At 40.2% G+C, this 16,879-nt stretch overlaps 1 protein-coding gene across 1 annotated transcript; it reads left to right on the top strand.

Moving 5' to 3' along the window:
- Positions 1–1,140: 1,140 nt before the first annotated feature.
- Positions 1,141–2,943, top strand: LOC127095714 (uncharacterized). Its single transcript, XM_051034363.1, has 2 exons — positions 1,141–2,256; positions 2,371–2,943. Exons 1-2 carry the CDS (start codon positions 1,141–1,143, stop codon positions 2,941–2,943), a joined length of 1,689 nt encoding a protein of 562 aa, XP_050890320.1.
- Positions 2,944–16,879: the final 13,936 nt, after the last annotated feature.

Below are 16,879 nucleotides of genomic sequence, written 5' to 3'. Positions count from 1 at the left end.
TGGTAAGCTGGACAGTCCTGTAGTTCCAGAACTGAATAATGTGATGTTATAAAAGGACTAACTGCTAATCTCATCAGCATAAGCTAGTTATGTGATCAAGGCTTCAATGTAGAGTTCACTAAGGAAGAATGTGTTGTGAAGAATGGAGAAAATAAGGAAGTTATGAGAGGATCCAGATCCAAAGATAACTGCTATCTATGGGAACCTGAAGTCTCAGACTACTCCTCAATGTGCTTCTTAGCCAAGGAAGAAAAGGAAGTGAAGTTGTGGCATAGAACACTTGGACATCTTCATTTAAGAGGAATGAAGAAGATCATATCCAAGGAAGCAGTTAGAGGAATCCCAAAGTTGCTTATGGATGAAGGAAAAGTCTGTGGAGAATGTCAGGTTGGCAAGCAAACCAAGATGTCACATCCTAAGCTTGGACATCCTACAACATCCAAATCTCTGGAACTTTTGCACATGGACTTAATGGGACCTATGCAGATTGAAAGTCATGAGCTGTCCTCACCTGTTATTCCTCAGTAAAATGGTGTAGTTGAAAGGAAGAAACAGAACTGTGTATCATTATCCACTGCAGAAGTTGAGTACATAGCATCTGGTAGCAGTTGTTCCCAACTGGTATGGATGAAACAGATGCTGACTGAGTACAATGTCACTCAGAATGTCATGACATTGTTCTGTGACAATCTCAGTGCCATCAACACTTCAAAGAATCCTATCCAACACAGCAGGACCAAACTTATTGACATTAGATATCACTTCATAAGAGATCTGGTAGAAGACAAAGTGATTACCTTGGAACATGTGGCAATTGCACTACAACTTGCTGACATATTTACAAAGGATTTGGATGCCACTCAGCTTGAAAATTTAAGGGGCAAAGTGGGAATATGTCTTTCTGAGGAATTATAGCAACTAATGATGTTAGGTATTTACTGTTTAATATTTCAAATTATTAAACAATTGAGAGTATGCTCTGATTGGTCAATAAATAATAGTTATTACTCTTGCAACAAGCGTTACCTCTTCCATCGTTTCAACCTTCAGTCACACAAGCATTCTCTCAAAGAAACTTTTCATTTCGCCTCTAAGATACTCATCATGTCTCAACAATCCAACTCATCTTCCTCCAAGAACATGTCTAATTCCTCTAGCTCTGAACCAAGCAACCCTAATAGAGAAGATCTTGTTGTTGACTCTGCGAATACCTCACATGCAAGAAGACCTAAAGAAACTGTATCAGGCTTCTCCTCAGCCATCGCTCTTGAGGAACGAACCAGAGAAGGTTCCAGGTATGTTCACAATGTCATTGCCACTATGGTGACTGGAATACTGTCTGGTAATCATAAGGTCCTTGGGGTTTCCATTCCCTTAAACACTATTGAACCTGATAGTGTTGCTTATCAAGAAAATATTGAGTCTTTAGGAAAGAATATCTCTGATTATGTTGAGCAAACTGATTCTCATAAGGAGTCAAATGTTGACAAACCCTTAGATAATGTGGATGGTGAGGAAGTTCATGTCACTCATGATGTTAGTAACAACCCTAACTGTGAGGCTGAAACAGTAGACCTGGAGGAATTTTCTGATAATGAGTTGTTGTCCTCATTCCTCCCTAGCATAGCCAAAAGGGTTTGGACTAGGAGAGAAAAGAAAACAGTGGCTCAAAGGTCCCCCAGAAAGAAGATTGATGTTCCAACCTCTCCCAAGACAAAGGTGGCAGTCGAGAGCTCCCTCAAGAGGAAAGTTCATGGTCCAACCAAATCTTGGAGCAAAGGGGTGCCCAAGAAAAAGAAGACCAAGTCTATTGTTGTTGAGTCTGACTCAGATGTTCCATGTGATGTCCCTGACACTCTGTCAAAGAAGAAGCCACCAACTAGCAAGCTTGCAGCTAGTGTCCCTGAAGTACCAATTGACAACATATCTTTTCATTTTGCTTCAAGTGTAAACAGGTGGAAATATGTTTATCAGAAGAGGCTGGCTTTGGAAAGGGAATTAGCTCAGAATGTCCTAGACTATAAGGATATTATGGACCTTATTCAAGAGGCTGGTTTAATGAATACTGTGACTCAGTTATCAAAGTGCTATGCGATGTTGGTAAAGGAATTTATTGTCAATTTGTCTGAAGAATGTGCTGATGGGAAGTCTAAGGAATTCAGGAAAGTGTATGTGCGAGGCAAGTGTGTAAATTTCTCTCCCTCAGTGATCAACAAGTATTTGGGAAGGCCTGATGTAGCTCAACCTGAGCTTGAGGTGACTGACAACAAAATCTATCAAGTCATCACTGCTAATCAAGTCAGGAAGTGGCCTCTCAAAGGAAAATTGGTGGCCCACAAACTGAGTGTCAAGTATGCAATGCTGCACAAGATTGGAGCTGCTAACTGGGTGCCCACCAATCATAAATCTACAGTTGCTGTAATGCTTGGAAAGTTTATATATGTTGTTGGAACCAAAGCCAATTTTGACTATGGCTCCTATATTTTTGATCAAACTTTGAAGCATGCAGGAAGCTTCAGTGTGAAGGGGCCTATAGCCTTTCCTTCTCTCATTTGTGGTATTGTTTTGAATCAGTTTCCAAACATCTTAACAGAGAATGATTCTGTGAAGAAAAGAGACAGCCCTATATCCTTCAATCATAAGCTGTTCCTAGGTACCCATGTTCCTGACATTGTCATGACAATAGGTGAGACATCACGTGTAAGCAATCAACCAGGTAAAGTTGATGTCATTGCAATGCTCAAAGAAACTTGCAGGGAGTTAGAGGCAATGAAGCTGAACTTGGAAAAATTGATTAGCACTTTGGAGATGACTGAAGGTGATGTGCTTGGTGAAGCAGCTGCTGCTGCAGAAGGAGCTGGAAGACAAGGTGAAGAGGGAGAAGCAGATGCCAGTCCTGATGATGGCACAGATGATGATGCTGACTCTGAGTCAGATGACTAGAACATATCCTGTATTTCTGAAAATTGCTTGTAATTTTATTTTTGTTGGTGTGTAATATTAAGTGTTGCTTTGGCAACATTTTTGACAAAAAGGGGGAGTAACACCTGTACCCCAGGACAACAGATTACTTGAAGTTGAAGGTTCCCTAAACAAGAGGTTATGTTGCAGTTTGCTATCTACTTGTGCTGCTGTTGTTTAAAGTTTAACTTCTATGTGTGCTGAGTGTATTAGCTAATTTGATTCTCTGCTTGGATGTGTGCTTTCTGCTACTGTGAACTCTGTTGTGATGCCAAGTTGTTTTAGCCAAAAATTTGCCAAAGGGGGAGTTTGTAGATGTTTTTGATTGGCTGCATTTTATGTTAAAACACTTACTGTACTTAGATGTTTTGACTGATGTCATGACATGCTTAAGTAGTATGCTGCAGGATTAGCTAATACAGGATTTACTGGATGTCAAACTGAATGTTATGACATTCATCCCTGACAGCAGATGCTGAAGTATAGGCCAGTTAGTTTTTCTGTTATGTTTCAGTATTTTTCTCAGGCTGATTTTCAGGAAACTAACAGTTGTGCTAAAGTTAATAGACCTAGCCTATAGCCTAGTTTCTGGATGTCAAACTGAATGTTATGACATTCATTCCTGACAGCATAAGCTAAAGTGTAGGCTAGTTAGTTTTTCTGTTATGCTTCAGTATTTATCTCAGGCAATTTTTCAGGAATCTAACAACTGTGCTAAAATCTAGGAAACTAACAACTATGCTAAAATTAAGAGACCTAGCATATAGCCTATTTGTTAGCACCCTAATGTGTGGAAATTATGTTAACTTGCTTGACCTTAATTTTAGGAAATTCAAGTACAAGGCCCAAGTGCTGCAGTATAAAAGGATGGCAATCCTACTTTCAGCAACTGAGGTTTTTGAAGCGTGAAGAATTCAATATATCATCATATATCACTGCTGTAATTTTTGTGTGCCTTGTAGTAGATTTTATGTGTGAGCCAAGAAATTATCACCTAGATGATTGCATTGGACTAGGGTGTTTATTGAGTTGTAATTGTTGTGTCACTCTAAGCTTTTAAGCGTGAGTGTTGTGTTTCTTGATTAAAGCTTTTAAGCACAATCAAGAGTTGTTTGAAGTATAACTTCACCACTGACTTTAAAATTATTAAAGGTTGTAATCACTGCTGTGATTGAGGGGGAGTGAGTAGGAACTCAGGTCTTAGTTTAGATTGAAATTGCATTGGGTAGGTTTTAAGTGATAGGATTAAATAATTGGTTTAAGTCCTAAATTAATACCTCTTATAATGGATTTCCTCCCTGGCTTGGTAGCCCCCAGATGTAGGTGTGTTTGTCACCGAACTAGGTTAACAATTCTCTGTGTCACTTACTGCCTTTTACATTTACTTTCTCCATACATTACCTGTCTGCGCAGAATTGGATGTCATAACATCCTGTGTGACATCGATAGTCTGTTACTAGAATTTCACAAGCATCTAGAACACACATCATTAAAACAGGGGGACCATCATCACCATAACTTAGTCTGAGGAGGTAGCATCTTCATCACCTTCAGATCCAGAACTGCCACTAGATTGATCTTGAGAATCAGACCTCTCACTTGAGGTGTGGGCATCTGTTTCCTTGGCTTCACCAACATTATCCATCTCTCCTTGCTCCAAGCTACTAATTAGAACCTCTAAAGCCTCTTTCCTAGCCTTAGCCACCCTAATCCCAGTTTCCAACTCCTTACAGGTTTCTTTTAATTCAGTAATCAGGCGACCTTGAGAGGTTGGCTTCTTCATTGCAGATGTCATGACAATGTCATTGACATGACTGCCTTCAAATAACTTGTAATGAATTGACAATGGAGGCTTCCTTCTACTGGGGATATCACTAGTTCTTAAAATACCAGGTTGCTGGCTTAGAATTATCCCACAAATAATTGAGGGAAAGGCAATTGGCAACTTCACTGCATTAGTGGAGGCATGTCTAGCAATTTGTTCAAACATGAACCTTCCATAATCAAAGTTGAGCCTGGTTCCAATAGCATAGATTATCCTTCCAAGAGCATTAGATATTGTTGAGATGTGGTTTGCTGGCACCCAGTTGGCTGAACCTATCTTATGCAAGATAACATATTTTACAATTAATTTGCCAGCCGAGAGATGCTTTTTGCTTGGCCATTCCTTGACTTGTCCAGCAGTGATTGTCCTACAGACTTCATTGTCTGTGGCCTCTAATTCAACAGCTCCTTCTGTTCCTCTTCCTAGGAACTTATTGATTATAATAAGGGAGAACCTTACACACCTTCCTCTAACAAACACTTTGCAAAACTCTTTGTTGTTCTTGTCAGCAATATCCTCCGGAATGTTCACCACAAACTCCTTCACAAGACCTTCAAAACATTGGGGTAATGTACTAACTGTCTTCATTAAACCAGCAGACTTGATCAACTCCATAACCTTCTTCACTTCCACAGCATCCTTCCCTAGTTCCCTCTACATAGCAACTCTCCTCTGTATCACAAATTTCCACTTGGCTGCACCATCTTCCAAATGAAAGGAAATGTTATCCAAATGCACAACATCAACCTTAGCTGAAGATTTTCTAGCAGTTTGCTTTTTAATAGGAGAGATGTCTGGGACATCGTCTTCGACATCATCTTCAGAGTCAGAACTTTCTCTGACCTTTCTCTTCTTGACTTCCATTTTACTCCATGATTTTGAAGGACCTACAATAGCAGCCTTCTTACTAGTTCTGGATGTCATCATCTCAGCCACAGACCTCCCTTTCCTGGTCTTCATTCTCTTTGCAACCCTTGGCTCCAAGTGATGAAGCAAGGTGTCATCTTCACCATCAGAGCTCTCTTCCTCCAAATCAATCACCTTTTCAGCAGAGTCATGCTTCTTAGGTTGAGAAGCATCTACAGGTTTCTTACTAGGCAAGGTTTTTCCTAGAGAACACAGTCCCTCAGCAGCAATATCTTTCTCTGACCTAGATGAATCATCATCTTCCTCATTTTGAGGTTCCACCTCAGGTGAGGGGTCCCTTCTAGACAGAGGAGTCGAAACTCCCTTGATTGAGTGTCCTTCATTTAGGATCCTTGTGACCAGATTCCTAATGACACGATCTGTATAATGCATGTCATCCTTAGGAGGAGGGTTATAAGAACTGTTACCTTGATTATTTCCTGCAGTGGAAGAAGGACCAGGGGCGTCGCCTGGGATTACTGAAAGAGGAATAACTTCCAAAACGTCTTCATCCAGAAAATCCATGGAGGGAGTTCTTGCTTTGTGAGTGGGTTTTGAACCAGAAGATGAAGGACGTTGTGACATTTTGTTGAACTTGTGAAATAATTTCTGTTGCCCTAGCAGAGATGGTCGATACAGTTTGATGAAGATGAAAGTGGTTGTGCTGAGGTTGAGTGTGAAAGTGGTATAGATGGTAGTTCCAATACTAGGTAATGATTTACCATAAATGGGGCACTTTCTTTTAAGTGGGCTGACAATATTTTTATTACCTTTTCCACTCCAAATTAATTGCTATAAATTCTCATGAATACAAACCCCCAATTTCCCTCTTAAACATTCAAACTCATTAGCATCCAAAGCCTTTGTAAATATGTCAGCTAATTGCATTTCAGTAGTAACATGCTCCAGTGCTATGATTTTCTCTTCCACAAGTTCTCTAATGAAGTGATGATGAATATCAATGTGCTTTGTCCTGCTGTGCTGAATAGAATTCTTGGAAATATTTATAGCACTCAGGTTGTCACAGTATAATGTCATGACATCTTGTGTGACATTGTATTCAGTCAACATTTGTTTCATCAAAACCAGTTAAGAACAACTACTCCCAGCTGCTATGTATTCAGCTTCAGCAGTGGATAGGGACACACAATTTTGTTTCTTACTAAACCATGAAATCAGGTTGTTCCCTAAGAAGAAGCATCCTCCTAATGTGCTTTTCCTATCATCAGCACTTCCAGCCCAGTCAGCATCACAGTAACCAGTCAGCATAGATCCATATCCATGAGTATATAACATCCCATAGTCACTAGTGCCATTAACATATTTCAGTATTCTCTTCACTTGGTTTATGTGACTGACTTTTGGTTCAGCTTGATATCTAGCACAAACACCTACAGCAAATGCAATGTCAGGTCTGCTTGTTGTGAGATATAGCAGACTTCCTATCATGCTTTTGTATAAACTTTGATCTACACTAACACCATTTTCATCTTTGGAGACTTTCAAATGTGTAGGAGCAGGTGGCCTTTTATGACTTGCATTCTCCATGCCAAACTTCTTAACAATGTTCTTGGCATATTTGCTTTGAGATAAAAAGATAGAATCTTCCATCTGCTTGACTTGTAGCCCAAGGAAATAGGTCAGCCCTCCAACAAGGCTCATCTCAAACTCAGACTGCATTTGTCTAACAAAATGTTCGACCATCTGATCTAACATCCCACCAAACACAATATCATCTACATATATTTGTGCCACCATGAGTTTTCCTCCTTCATTCTTCACAAATAGGGTCTTGTCAATACCTCATTTCCTGTATCCATTGTTAGTGAGGAACATTGTGAGTCTCTCATACCAAGCCTTGGGAGATTGCTTCAAACCATAGAGGGCTTTCTTCAATCTGTACACATGCTTTGGAAGATTTGGATCTGTGAATCCTTTAGGTTGTTCAACATATACTTCCTCATTTAAGTAGCCATTCAAGAAGGCACTTTTTACATCCATTTGGAACAGTTTGAATTTCAGAATACATGTCACTCCAAGCAATAGTCTAATGGACTCAAGGCGAGCTACAGAAGCAAATGTTTCATCAAAATCAACTCCTTCAACTTGAGTATATCCTTGTGCTACTAATCTTGCTTTGTTTTTAGTAACCACCCCTTGTTCATCAGATTTATTCTTATACACCCACTTTGTACCTATGACATTTATTCCTTCAGGTCTAGGAACCAATTCCCATACTTCATTCCTCTTGAATTTACCTAACTCCTCCTGCATGGCATTGATCCAGAACTCATCAGTCAAGGCTTCCTTGACATTCCTAGGCTTAATCTTGGACACAAAGCAGCCATGTGAGATCACTTCCCTTGATCTAGTTGTGACCCCTTTATTTGGATCTCCTATAATGAGATCTTTGGGATGATCCTTCTGAATTCTGATGGAGGGTCCCTTGTTGATTTTGTCATCTTCAGGTTCAGCTTGAGGAGGTTCACTCTCCTTATTTTTGTCTGAGAAATCAGCTGGGGGATCATTCAGAGATGTCTCAACATCGTCTGTGACATCCGTCTGTTGGTCATCAACCACAACATTGATAGATTCCATCTTTACTTTTGTTATGGAATTAAAGACTCTATATGCTCTGCTATTTGTTGAGTATCCCAGAAATATTCCTTCATCACTTTTGGGATCCATCTTCTTTCTTTGTTCACGATTAGTCAAGATATAGCATTTACTACCAAACACATGGAAGTATTTGACTGTAGGTCTTCTCCCTTTCCAGACTTCATATAAAGTCGTAGGAGTCCCTTTCTTCAAGGTCACTCTGTTGTGAACATAACAAGTTGTGTTCATGGCTTCAGCCCAAAAGTGGTAGGGCAATTTCTTAGCATGGATCATAGCTCTGGCTAATTCTTGAAGGGTTCTATTTTTTCTTTCCACCACACCATTTTGCTGGGGAGTAATGGGAGATGAGAACTCATGATGAATTCCTTCTGAAGAACAGAATTCAGCAAATTTGTTGTTCTCAAATTCCTTCCCATGATCACTTCTAATTTTGATAACTGGACTTTCCTTTTCTCTTTGAAGTTTTAGACAAAGATCTTTGAAGACTTCAAAAACATCAGATTTTTCTCTTATAAAATTGATCCAGGTGTATCTGGAGAAATCATCCACCACTACATACGCATACTTCTTCCCACCAAGGCTTTCCACCTGCATGGGTCCCATCAAATCCATATGGAGGAGTTCCAGAACTTTGGAAGTGGTGTCATGTCGGAGCTTCTGGTGTGACATCCTTGTCTGTTTTCCAATCTGACATTCCCCACAGACTTTTCCTTCATCAATCTTCAAGTTGGGAATTCCTCTAACAACTTCAACAGATATAATCCTCTTCATACCTTTAAGATGCAGATGGCCCAATCTTTGATGCCATATCTTCACTTCTTCTTCTTTGGCTAAAGTACACATTGAAGAATAACCAGTTTCTTGAGAACTCCACATGTAACAGTTGTCTTTAGACCTGACTCCTTTCATGATCACTTCACTTTCTTTGTTAGTAATCAGACATTCAGTTTTAGTGAAGTTTACATTTAGACCTTTGTCACACAGTTGACTGATGCTTATTAAATTTGCAGTTAATCCCTTAATAAGTAGGACATTGTCAAGGTTAGGAACTCCAGGGCAGTCAAGCTTACCAATCCCCTTGATTTCACCCTTTTCTCCATCACCAAAGGTTACATAGCTGGTGGTATGAGGATGAAGGCCAGTTAGCAGGTTTTTGTTTCCAGTCATGTGTCTGGAGCACCCACTGTCAAAATACCAATCTTCTTTGGCTGAAACTCTGAAGGAAGCATGAGCTATCAGACTTGTAACATCAGTCCTAGGAACCCATTGCTTTTTGTTGACAGGTCTGTGATGTTTGGGTCTAGATTGATGATGAGCAGGACTATGATAGTCATACAACTTATAGTAGAATGGTTTTATGTGGCCAAATTTTCCACAGTAATGACATCTCCATCTTTGACGTTTCCCTTTCTGTCGTCTTCCTTTATGATGTTGTGACATATGATGTGACACCTCTGGTTTTCTCCCAGTGTGACTGCACTTAGGTTTGGACTTTGGTTTGCTACCAGAGTGGCTGCACTCAGGTTTAGATTCATTGAACCCAATGTCAGACTTGTCTCCTGTTATTTGTCCAGTCTGGAGAATTTTGTCTAATGTGTAAGATCCATTGTTTAGCATTCTTACATACTTGGTCATCTCATCCAGTTTAGAATTCAAGAATACAGCTTCAGTCTTCAACTTGGAGATGGTTTCCACATGTTCTTCCTTCTCATTCTCCAGTTGTGCTATCACTTTCTTCTGGATTTCAACTTGTTGACACACTTCTGCACTTCTGTGACACAACTTTCTGTAGGTAGTGGCCAACTCTTCAAAGGTTACTTCATCATCACTTAAGTCTTCATCAGAACCCCATCTTCCAGTCAAGGCAGTCACAAGATTTGCAGACTCTTCTATTTCACTTTCATCAGACCAAGTGGAAGCAAGACTCCTCTTCTATTTCTTGAGGTAGGTTCCATATTCAGTTCTAATATGTCCATACCCATCACATTCATGGTGTAACACCCCGATAATAATATAATAATTATTTAAATTAAGTTAATAATATGTTTATTAATTTAATTAGATGATTGAATTATTATTATTATTTTTTTTGGAATAATAATTATTGGGATAATTATTTATTGGAATAAAATAAGTTGGAATAATAAAAAAGTCCCATTTTTGGTAAAAAGGGTTTTTTGCACGTGAAAAGGAAAACACAGAGAAGCGGTTGAAAGTGGAAAAAAGGGCAAAAAGGCAGAGCAGGAGAAGAGGAAAAGCTTGAAGCTAACGGAAGTGCCGGATTAACTCAGGTAAGGGGGGTTTATCATCGGTTAAAGGGCATTATGTGATAATATGTACTGGGTAGTGATAACCATTGTTTTACCTCTGATTAGATTGATGCATGATGAATTTGTGAACTTTTTGGATAAACGAAATTGGGGTATAATTGAGAAAGAATTCGTAGGAATTAGATGTAAAAGTGTCAGATTTTGTGTAATCGAATAAGATATGAATTGTGTTGAAAATATGAACGATTTCTGTGTAGAAATTGGACTGTGAAAGGTTGGATTGGATAGATCTCGTAGCAGAGAAAGCCATTGCAGATCTGAGAGTTCTGGTTTCTGGTCATACGCGTATGGCACTAGGCAATACGCGTATGAGATGGCTGCTACGCGTATGGATGAGGAAGATGATGTTTTGAACGTGTTTTGGTCTCTGGTGGTACACGTATGGGAATGTGATACGCGTAGCATACGCGTATGGGCGTGGGCATTACGCGTATGGATTTGGTCAGGCGTGGGCAATACGCGTATGGGCATAGGCAATACGCGTATGGGCAGAATTGTGATTTTTCTGTGCTGTTGTTGTGCAGTTTTTGGTTGTTTAGGCTGAGTGATGTACTTAGCTGATGTATGATGTAGCAGGGATCATTTCCCGTTGTTTTGAGTAGTATAGGTATTAGTAGAATGTGCTAATACTGTATTTGATTAGGTGGCATGATGTGATCTGCTTTTGTGATAAAAAGTATTAATGATGTGTGATGATAAGCATGATGCTGTGAATGTATCAGTTATGTATGCATTTGTGAATAGGCTGTTTTATGGCTTAGAGTGTGAGCTTATGTCTATTCTTGAATTGTTGCTGTTGTTGTTGCATTGCTAGGTGATTAGCATGCTTATTCTAGCCTTTGGGGCTGTAGCTAATTCCCATGGTGAGGAATTAGTGAGTGAACCATGGTGGGTTTGTTGTTGATGTTTGCATGCTAGATGATTAGTGTGCATAGTCTAGCCTTCGGGGCTGTAGCTAATTCCCATGGTGAGGAATTGGTGAGTGAGTCATTAGATCTCAAATGAGTGGGACTAGTGAGCTTAGTAGCCGTATCTGGATTTGATCGGTGAGCTTGAACTGTATGTTCAAGAATAGTCGGTACCGCATGTGTGGAGTCTCATTTCATAATGAATGTATGGCATATAATATGAATGGATGTATTCCAGTATTATATGTGTGTTATGTGTTGTGTTGTTGATGTTGAGTATGGTTGAGATTATACATATGCTATATATTACTATTGAATATGATGTTTGAACGGATATTGCCGTTGCTGAGTGCGTAGTCTGATTAGGGTGAATTGATGTGTTATTTACTTAGCATTACATGTTGTTCTATAATGCTTATTATATTGATTGAGGAACTCACCCTTACATCTATTTTTCAGGCAACGAGCAGTGAGTTGAGTAGAAGCTAGTGCTATGGAGTCTAGTGTCGTCCTTAGTGGGTCATGCTCTGGTAGATGTAACATCGGGAGGGAATGTTTGACTATGTTTTAATTTAGTTGTTGATTCAACTTTACATGTAATGTAGTACATGATTTGAATGTCGATGTTTTGTACCCGCTGCGAATTATGCAAAAGAGACTTATTTTGATTTAATAAATGAGCATGACAGGATATTTTGATAATTGTTGTGAAATGATTGTGTGACACCCTTCGGGGCATAATTACTCTGATTGATATGTTATTATTTTAATTAAATATTTGGGGTATTTAGAAGGGTGTTACATTAGTGGTATCAGAGCATAGTCGGTCGAGTCGAGTCGTAATTATTCTGTTTCCCCTGTACGGTATAGGTGTTGTGTAACCTATCAGTACTCATTGTTTTAGTTTGTTTGGGTTTTCAGAATAGAGATGGCTGGAAGAGGTAGAGATGATGCTGCAATTGCTGAGGCTCTGGGTATGCTAGCTGGAGTACTTGGAGGAAATCCGAATGTTGTGGGAATGGGAGCTGCTCGTCAACTGAGTGAGTTCCAGAAGAACAATCCTCCAATGTTTAAGGGAGCATACGATCCAGATGGCGCTCAGAAGTGGTTGAAGGAGATCGAGAGAATCTTCCGAGTAACTGAGTGTGCCGATAACCAGAAGGTCAGGTTCGGTACGCATATGCTGTCAGAGGAAGCTGATGATTGGTGGGTTGCTACCCGCACTGAGTTGGAATCTGCTGGAAATGCTGAGATCACTTGGGCGGTGTTCAGAGAGAGATTTCTGAGGAAGTACTTTCCAGAGGATGTCAGAGGAAAGAAAGAAATAGAATTCTTGGAATTGAAGCAGGGTAACCGGTCTGTTACTGAGTATGCTGCTAAGTTCACAGAGCTGTCAAAGTATTATACTCCCTATAGTGAGGCTACTGGGGAATTTTCCAAATGTGTGAAGTTTGAGAACGGGTTGCGTCCCGAGATCAAGCAGGCGATTGGATATCAGCGGATCAGGGTGTTTTCTGATTTGGTTGACTGTTGCAGGATTTTCGAACAGGATTCCAAGGCTAGAGCAGAGAGCTATCAGCAAAGGGTTGATAGGAAAGGTAAGAATCAGATTGATCGTGGAAAACCGTATGCAGCTGGCAAAGGTTTCCAGCGGCAGAGTGGGATGAAGAGGCCTAGTGGGGGAGACTCTAGTGCTCCTGTTAAGTGTTACAGATGTGGTCGGGCTGGACATCGTGTTCATGAGTGTACCAGTGCTGAGATGAAGTGTTTCAAGTGTGGAAAAGGTGGTCATTTGGCTGCAGAGTGTCGGTTGAAGACTGTGACTTGTTTCAACTGTGGAGAGATGGGTCATATCAGTCCACAGTGTCCTAAGCCGAAGAAAGAGAGTCAGTCAGGAGGCAAGGTCTTTGCTTTATCGGGTTCTGAGACTTCTGCAGATGATCGTTTGATCCGAGGTACGTGTTATATTAATGGCTTTCCTCTTGTAGCTATTATTGACACAGGTGCTACTCATTCCTTTATATCTTTGGATTGTGCTGTGAAACTTAAGTTAGAGATATCTAAGATGCTGGGAAGTATGGTGATTGATACTCCTGCGAAGGGTTCAGTGACTACTACTTCAGTTTGTTTGAGTTGTCCTTTGAGTATTTTTGGTAGAGACTTTGGGATAGACCTTGTGTGTCTTCCACTAGTGCAGATTGATGTTATCTTGGGAATGAACTGGTTGGTGTTTAACCGGGTTTCCATCAACTGTTTTGATAAGACTGTAATATTTCCTGAGGTTGAGGCAGGAGAGAGTGTGGTTCTATCAGCGAGGCAGGTGAATGAGGAAGTAGCAGATGGGGCAGAGTTGTTTATGCTGTTAGCGACTTTAGAGGCTAAAGATAAACTGGTGATTTGTGATCTGGCTGTGGTGTGTGATTTTCCTGATGTGTTTCCTGAAGAAGTGAATGAATTGCCGCCAGAGCGTGAAGTTGAGTTCTCGATTGATTTGGTACCTGGTACTAGACCGATATCGATGGCTCCGTACCGTATGTCTGTTGTTGAGTTAGCTGAATTGAAGAGTCAGCTGGAAGATCTGTTGGATAAGAAATTTATTCGTCCGAGTGTGTCACCGTGGGGTGCACCAGTGTTGTTGGTTAAGAAGAAAGAAGGTACTATGAGGTTGTGTGTGGACTACAGGCAACTGAATAAAGTGACGATCAAGAATCGGTATCCTTTGCCGAGGATTGATGATTTGATGGATCAATTAGTTGGTGCGAGTGTGTTCAGCAAAATAGATTTGAGATCTGGGTATCATCAGATACGTGTGAAAACTGAGGATATTCAGAAGACTGCTTTCAGAACAAGGTATGGACATTATGAGTATTCTGTAATGCCTTTTGGTGTGACTAATGCGCCTGGAGTATTTATGGAGTATATGAATAGGATTTTCCATCCGTACCTAGACAAGTTTGTGGTAGTGTTTATTGATGACATTCTGGTGTATTCGAAATCTGAAGAAGAGCATGCTGAGCATTTGAGAGTGGTTTTGGGAATTCTACGAGAAAAGAAGTTATTTGCTAAACTGTCTAAATGTGAATTTTGGTTAGAAGAGGTTAGTTTTCTTGGTCATGTGATTTCAAGAGGTGGTGTTGTTGTTGATCCTTCTAAGATAGAAGCGGTGTCTAAGTGGGAAGCTCCGAAGTCAGTTTCTGAGATAAGAAGTTTTCTTGGACTTGCAGGTTATTATAGGAAGTTCATTGAGGGATTTTCTAAGTTGGCGTTACCGTTGACGATGTTGACTAGAAAGGGGCAAGCGTTTGTTTGGGATTCAAAATGTGAAGAAGGTTTCCAAGAGTTAAAGAAAAGGTTGACTACTGCTCCTATCCTGATATTACCGAGTTCGTCGGAACTATTCGAGGTTTATTGTGATGCTTCATTGTTGGGTTAGGTGGTGTGTTGATGCAGAATAAGCAGGTTATAGCTTATGCTTCGAGACAGCTAAGGGTTCATGAGAGGAACTATCCGACGCACGATTTAGAGTTGGCAGCTGTGGTGTTTGTTCTGAAGTTGTGGAGGCACTATTTGTATGGGTCAAGATTTGAGGTTTTCAGTGACCATAAGAGTTTAAAGTATTTGTTTGATCAGAAAGAGCTGAATATGAGACAGAGGAGATGGTTAGAATTTCTGAAGGATTATGACTTTGGTTTGAATTACCATCCGGGTAAAGCAAATGTAGTGGCTGATGCATTGAGTAGGAAATCATTGCATATGTCTATGTTAATGGTTAAAGAATTGGATTTAATTGAGCAGTTTAGAGATTTGAGTTTGGTGTGTGAAAGTACTCACAATAGTGTTAAATTGGGAATGTTGAAGTTAACGAGTAATATTTTGGAAGAGATCAGAGAGGGTCAGAAATCCGATATGCTTTTGGTTGATAAGTTGACTTTAGTGAATCAAGGTCAAGGTGGTGAATTCAGAGTTGATGAGAATGGCATTTTGAAATTTGGTAATCGGGTGTGTATTCCGGATGTTACCGAACTTAAGAAGAGTATTCTTGAGGAAGGACATCGTAGTGGCTTGAGTATTCATCCTGGAGCTACGAAGATGTATCATGATTTGAAAAAGTTATTTTGGTGGCCGGGAATGAAAAGAGAAATTGCGAGTTTTGTTTATTCCTGTTTGACTTGTCAGAAGTCAAAGATTGAGCATCAGAAGCCGTCTGGGCTAATGCAACCGTTGGCTATTCCAGAGTGGAAGTGGGATAGTATCAGTATGGATTTTGTTTCTGGTTTACCGAGGACAAGTAAGAATTGTGAAGCTATTTGGGTGATTGTTGACAGATTGACAAAGTCGGCTCATTTCATTCCGATCAGAATGGATTATCCGTTAGAGAGATTAGCCGAGTTGTATATTGAGAAGATTGTAAGTTTGCATGGTATTCCGTCGAGTATTGTTTCGAACAGAGATCCTAGATTTACATCGAAATTTTGGGAAGGTTTGCAGAGAGCTTTGGGAACTAAGCTGAGATTGAGTTCTGCATATCATCCGCAGACTGATGGTCAGACTGAGAGGACGATTCAGTCACTAGAGGATCTTTTGAGAGCTTGTGTTTTGGAAAAAGGAGGTGCTTGGGATTGTTATTTGCCTTTGATTGAGTTTACCTACAACAATAGTTTTCATTCGAGCATTGGTATGGCACCGTTTGAAGCTTTGTATGGTAGGAGATGTCGGACACCTTTATGTTGGTATGAGTCCGGTGAGAGTGCTGTGGTTGGACCGGAGATTGTTCGACAAACTACGGAAAAGATTAAGATGATTCAGGAGAAAATGAGAATTTCTCAGAGTCGTCAGAAGAGTTATCATGATAAGAGGAGGAAGTCACTTGAGTTCCAAGAGGGAGATCATGTGTTTCTTCGTGTTACTCCGATAACTGGTGTTGGTCGAGCTTTGAAATCGAAGAAGTTGACACCTCGATTTATTGGTCCTTATCAGATTTTGGAGAGGATAGGAGAGGTAGCCTATCGTATCGCTTTACCACCGTCGCTTGCGAATTTGCATGAGGTTTTTCATGTGTCTCAGTTGAGGAGGTACATTCATGATCCGTCGCATGTAGTCCAAATAGATGATGTACAGGTGAGAGATAACCTGACTGTTGAAACATCACCAATGAGGATCGAGGATCGAGAGTTGAAGCAGTTGCGGGGTAAAGAGATCGCCTTGGTGAAGGTAGCTTGGGGAGGACCAGCAGGTGGCAATGTGACTTGGGAACTTGAGAGTCAGATGAAGGAGTCTTATTCGGAGTTGTTCGCTTAAGGTATGTTTTCGAGGACGAAAACTCTTTTAGT

This window comes from Lathyrus oleraceus, chromosome 6, assembly GCF_024323335.1.
Source record: "Lathyrus oleraceus cultivar Zhongwan6 chromosome 6, CAAS_Psat_ZW6_1.0, whole genome shotgun sequence".
NCBI classification, from domain to species: Eukaryota; Viridiplantae; Streptophyta; class Magnoliopsida; order Fabales; family Fabaceae; genus Lathyrus; species Lathyrus oleraceus.
This window is presented reverse-complemented; position numbering and strand designations above follow the sequence as displayed.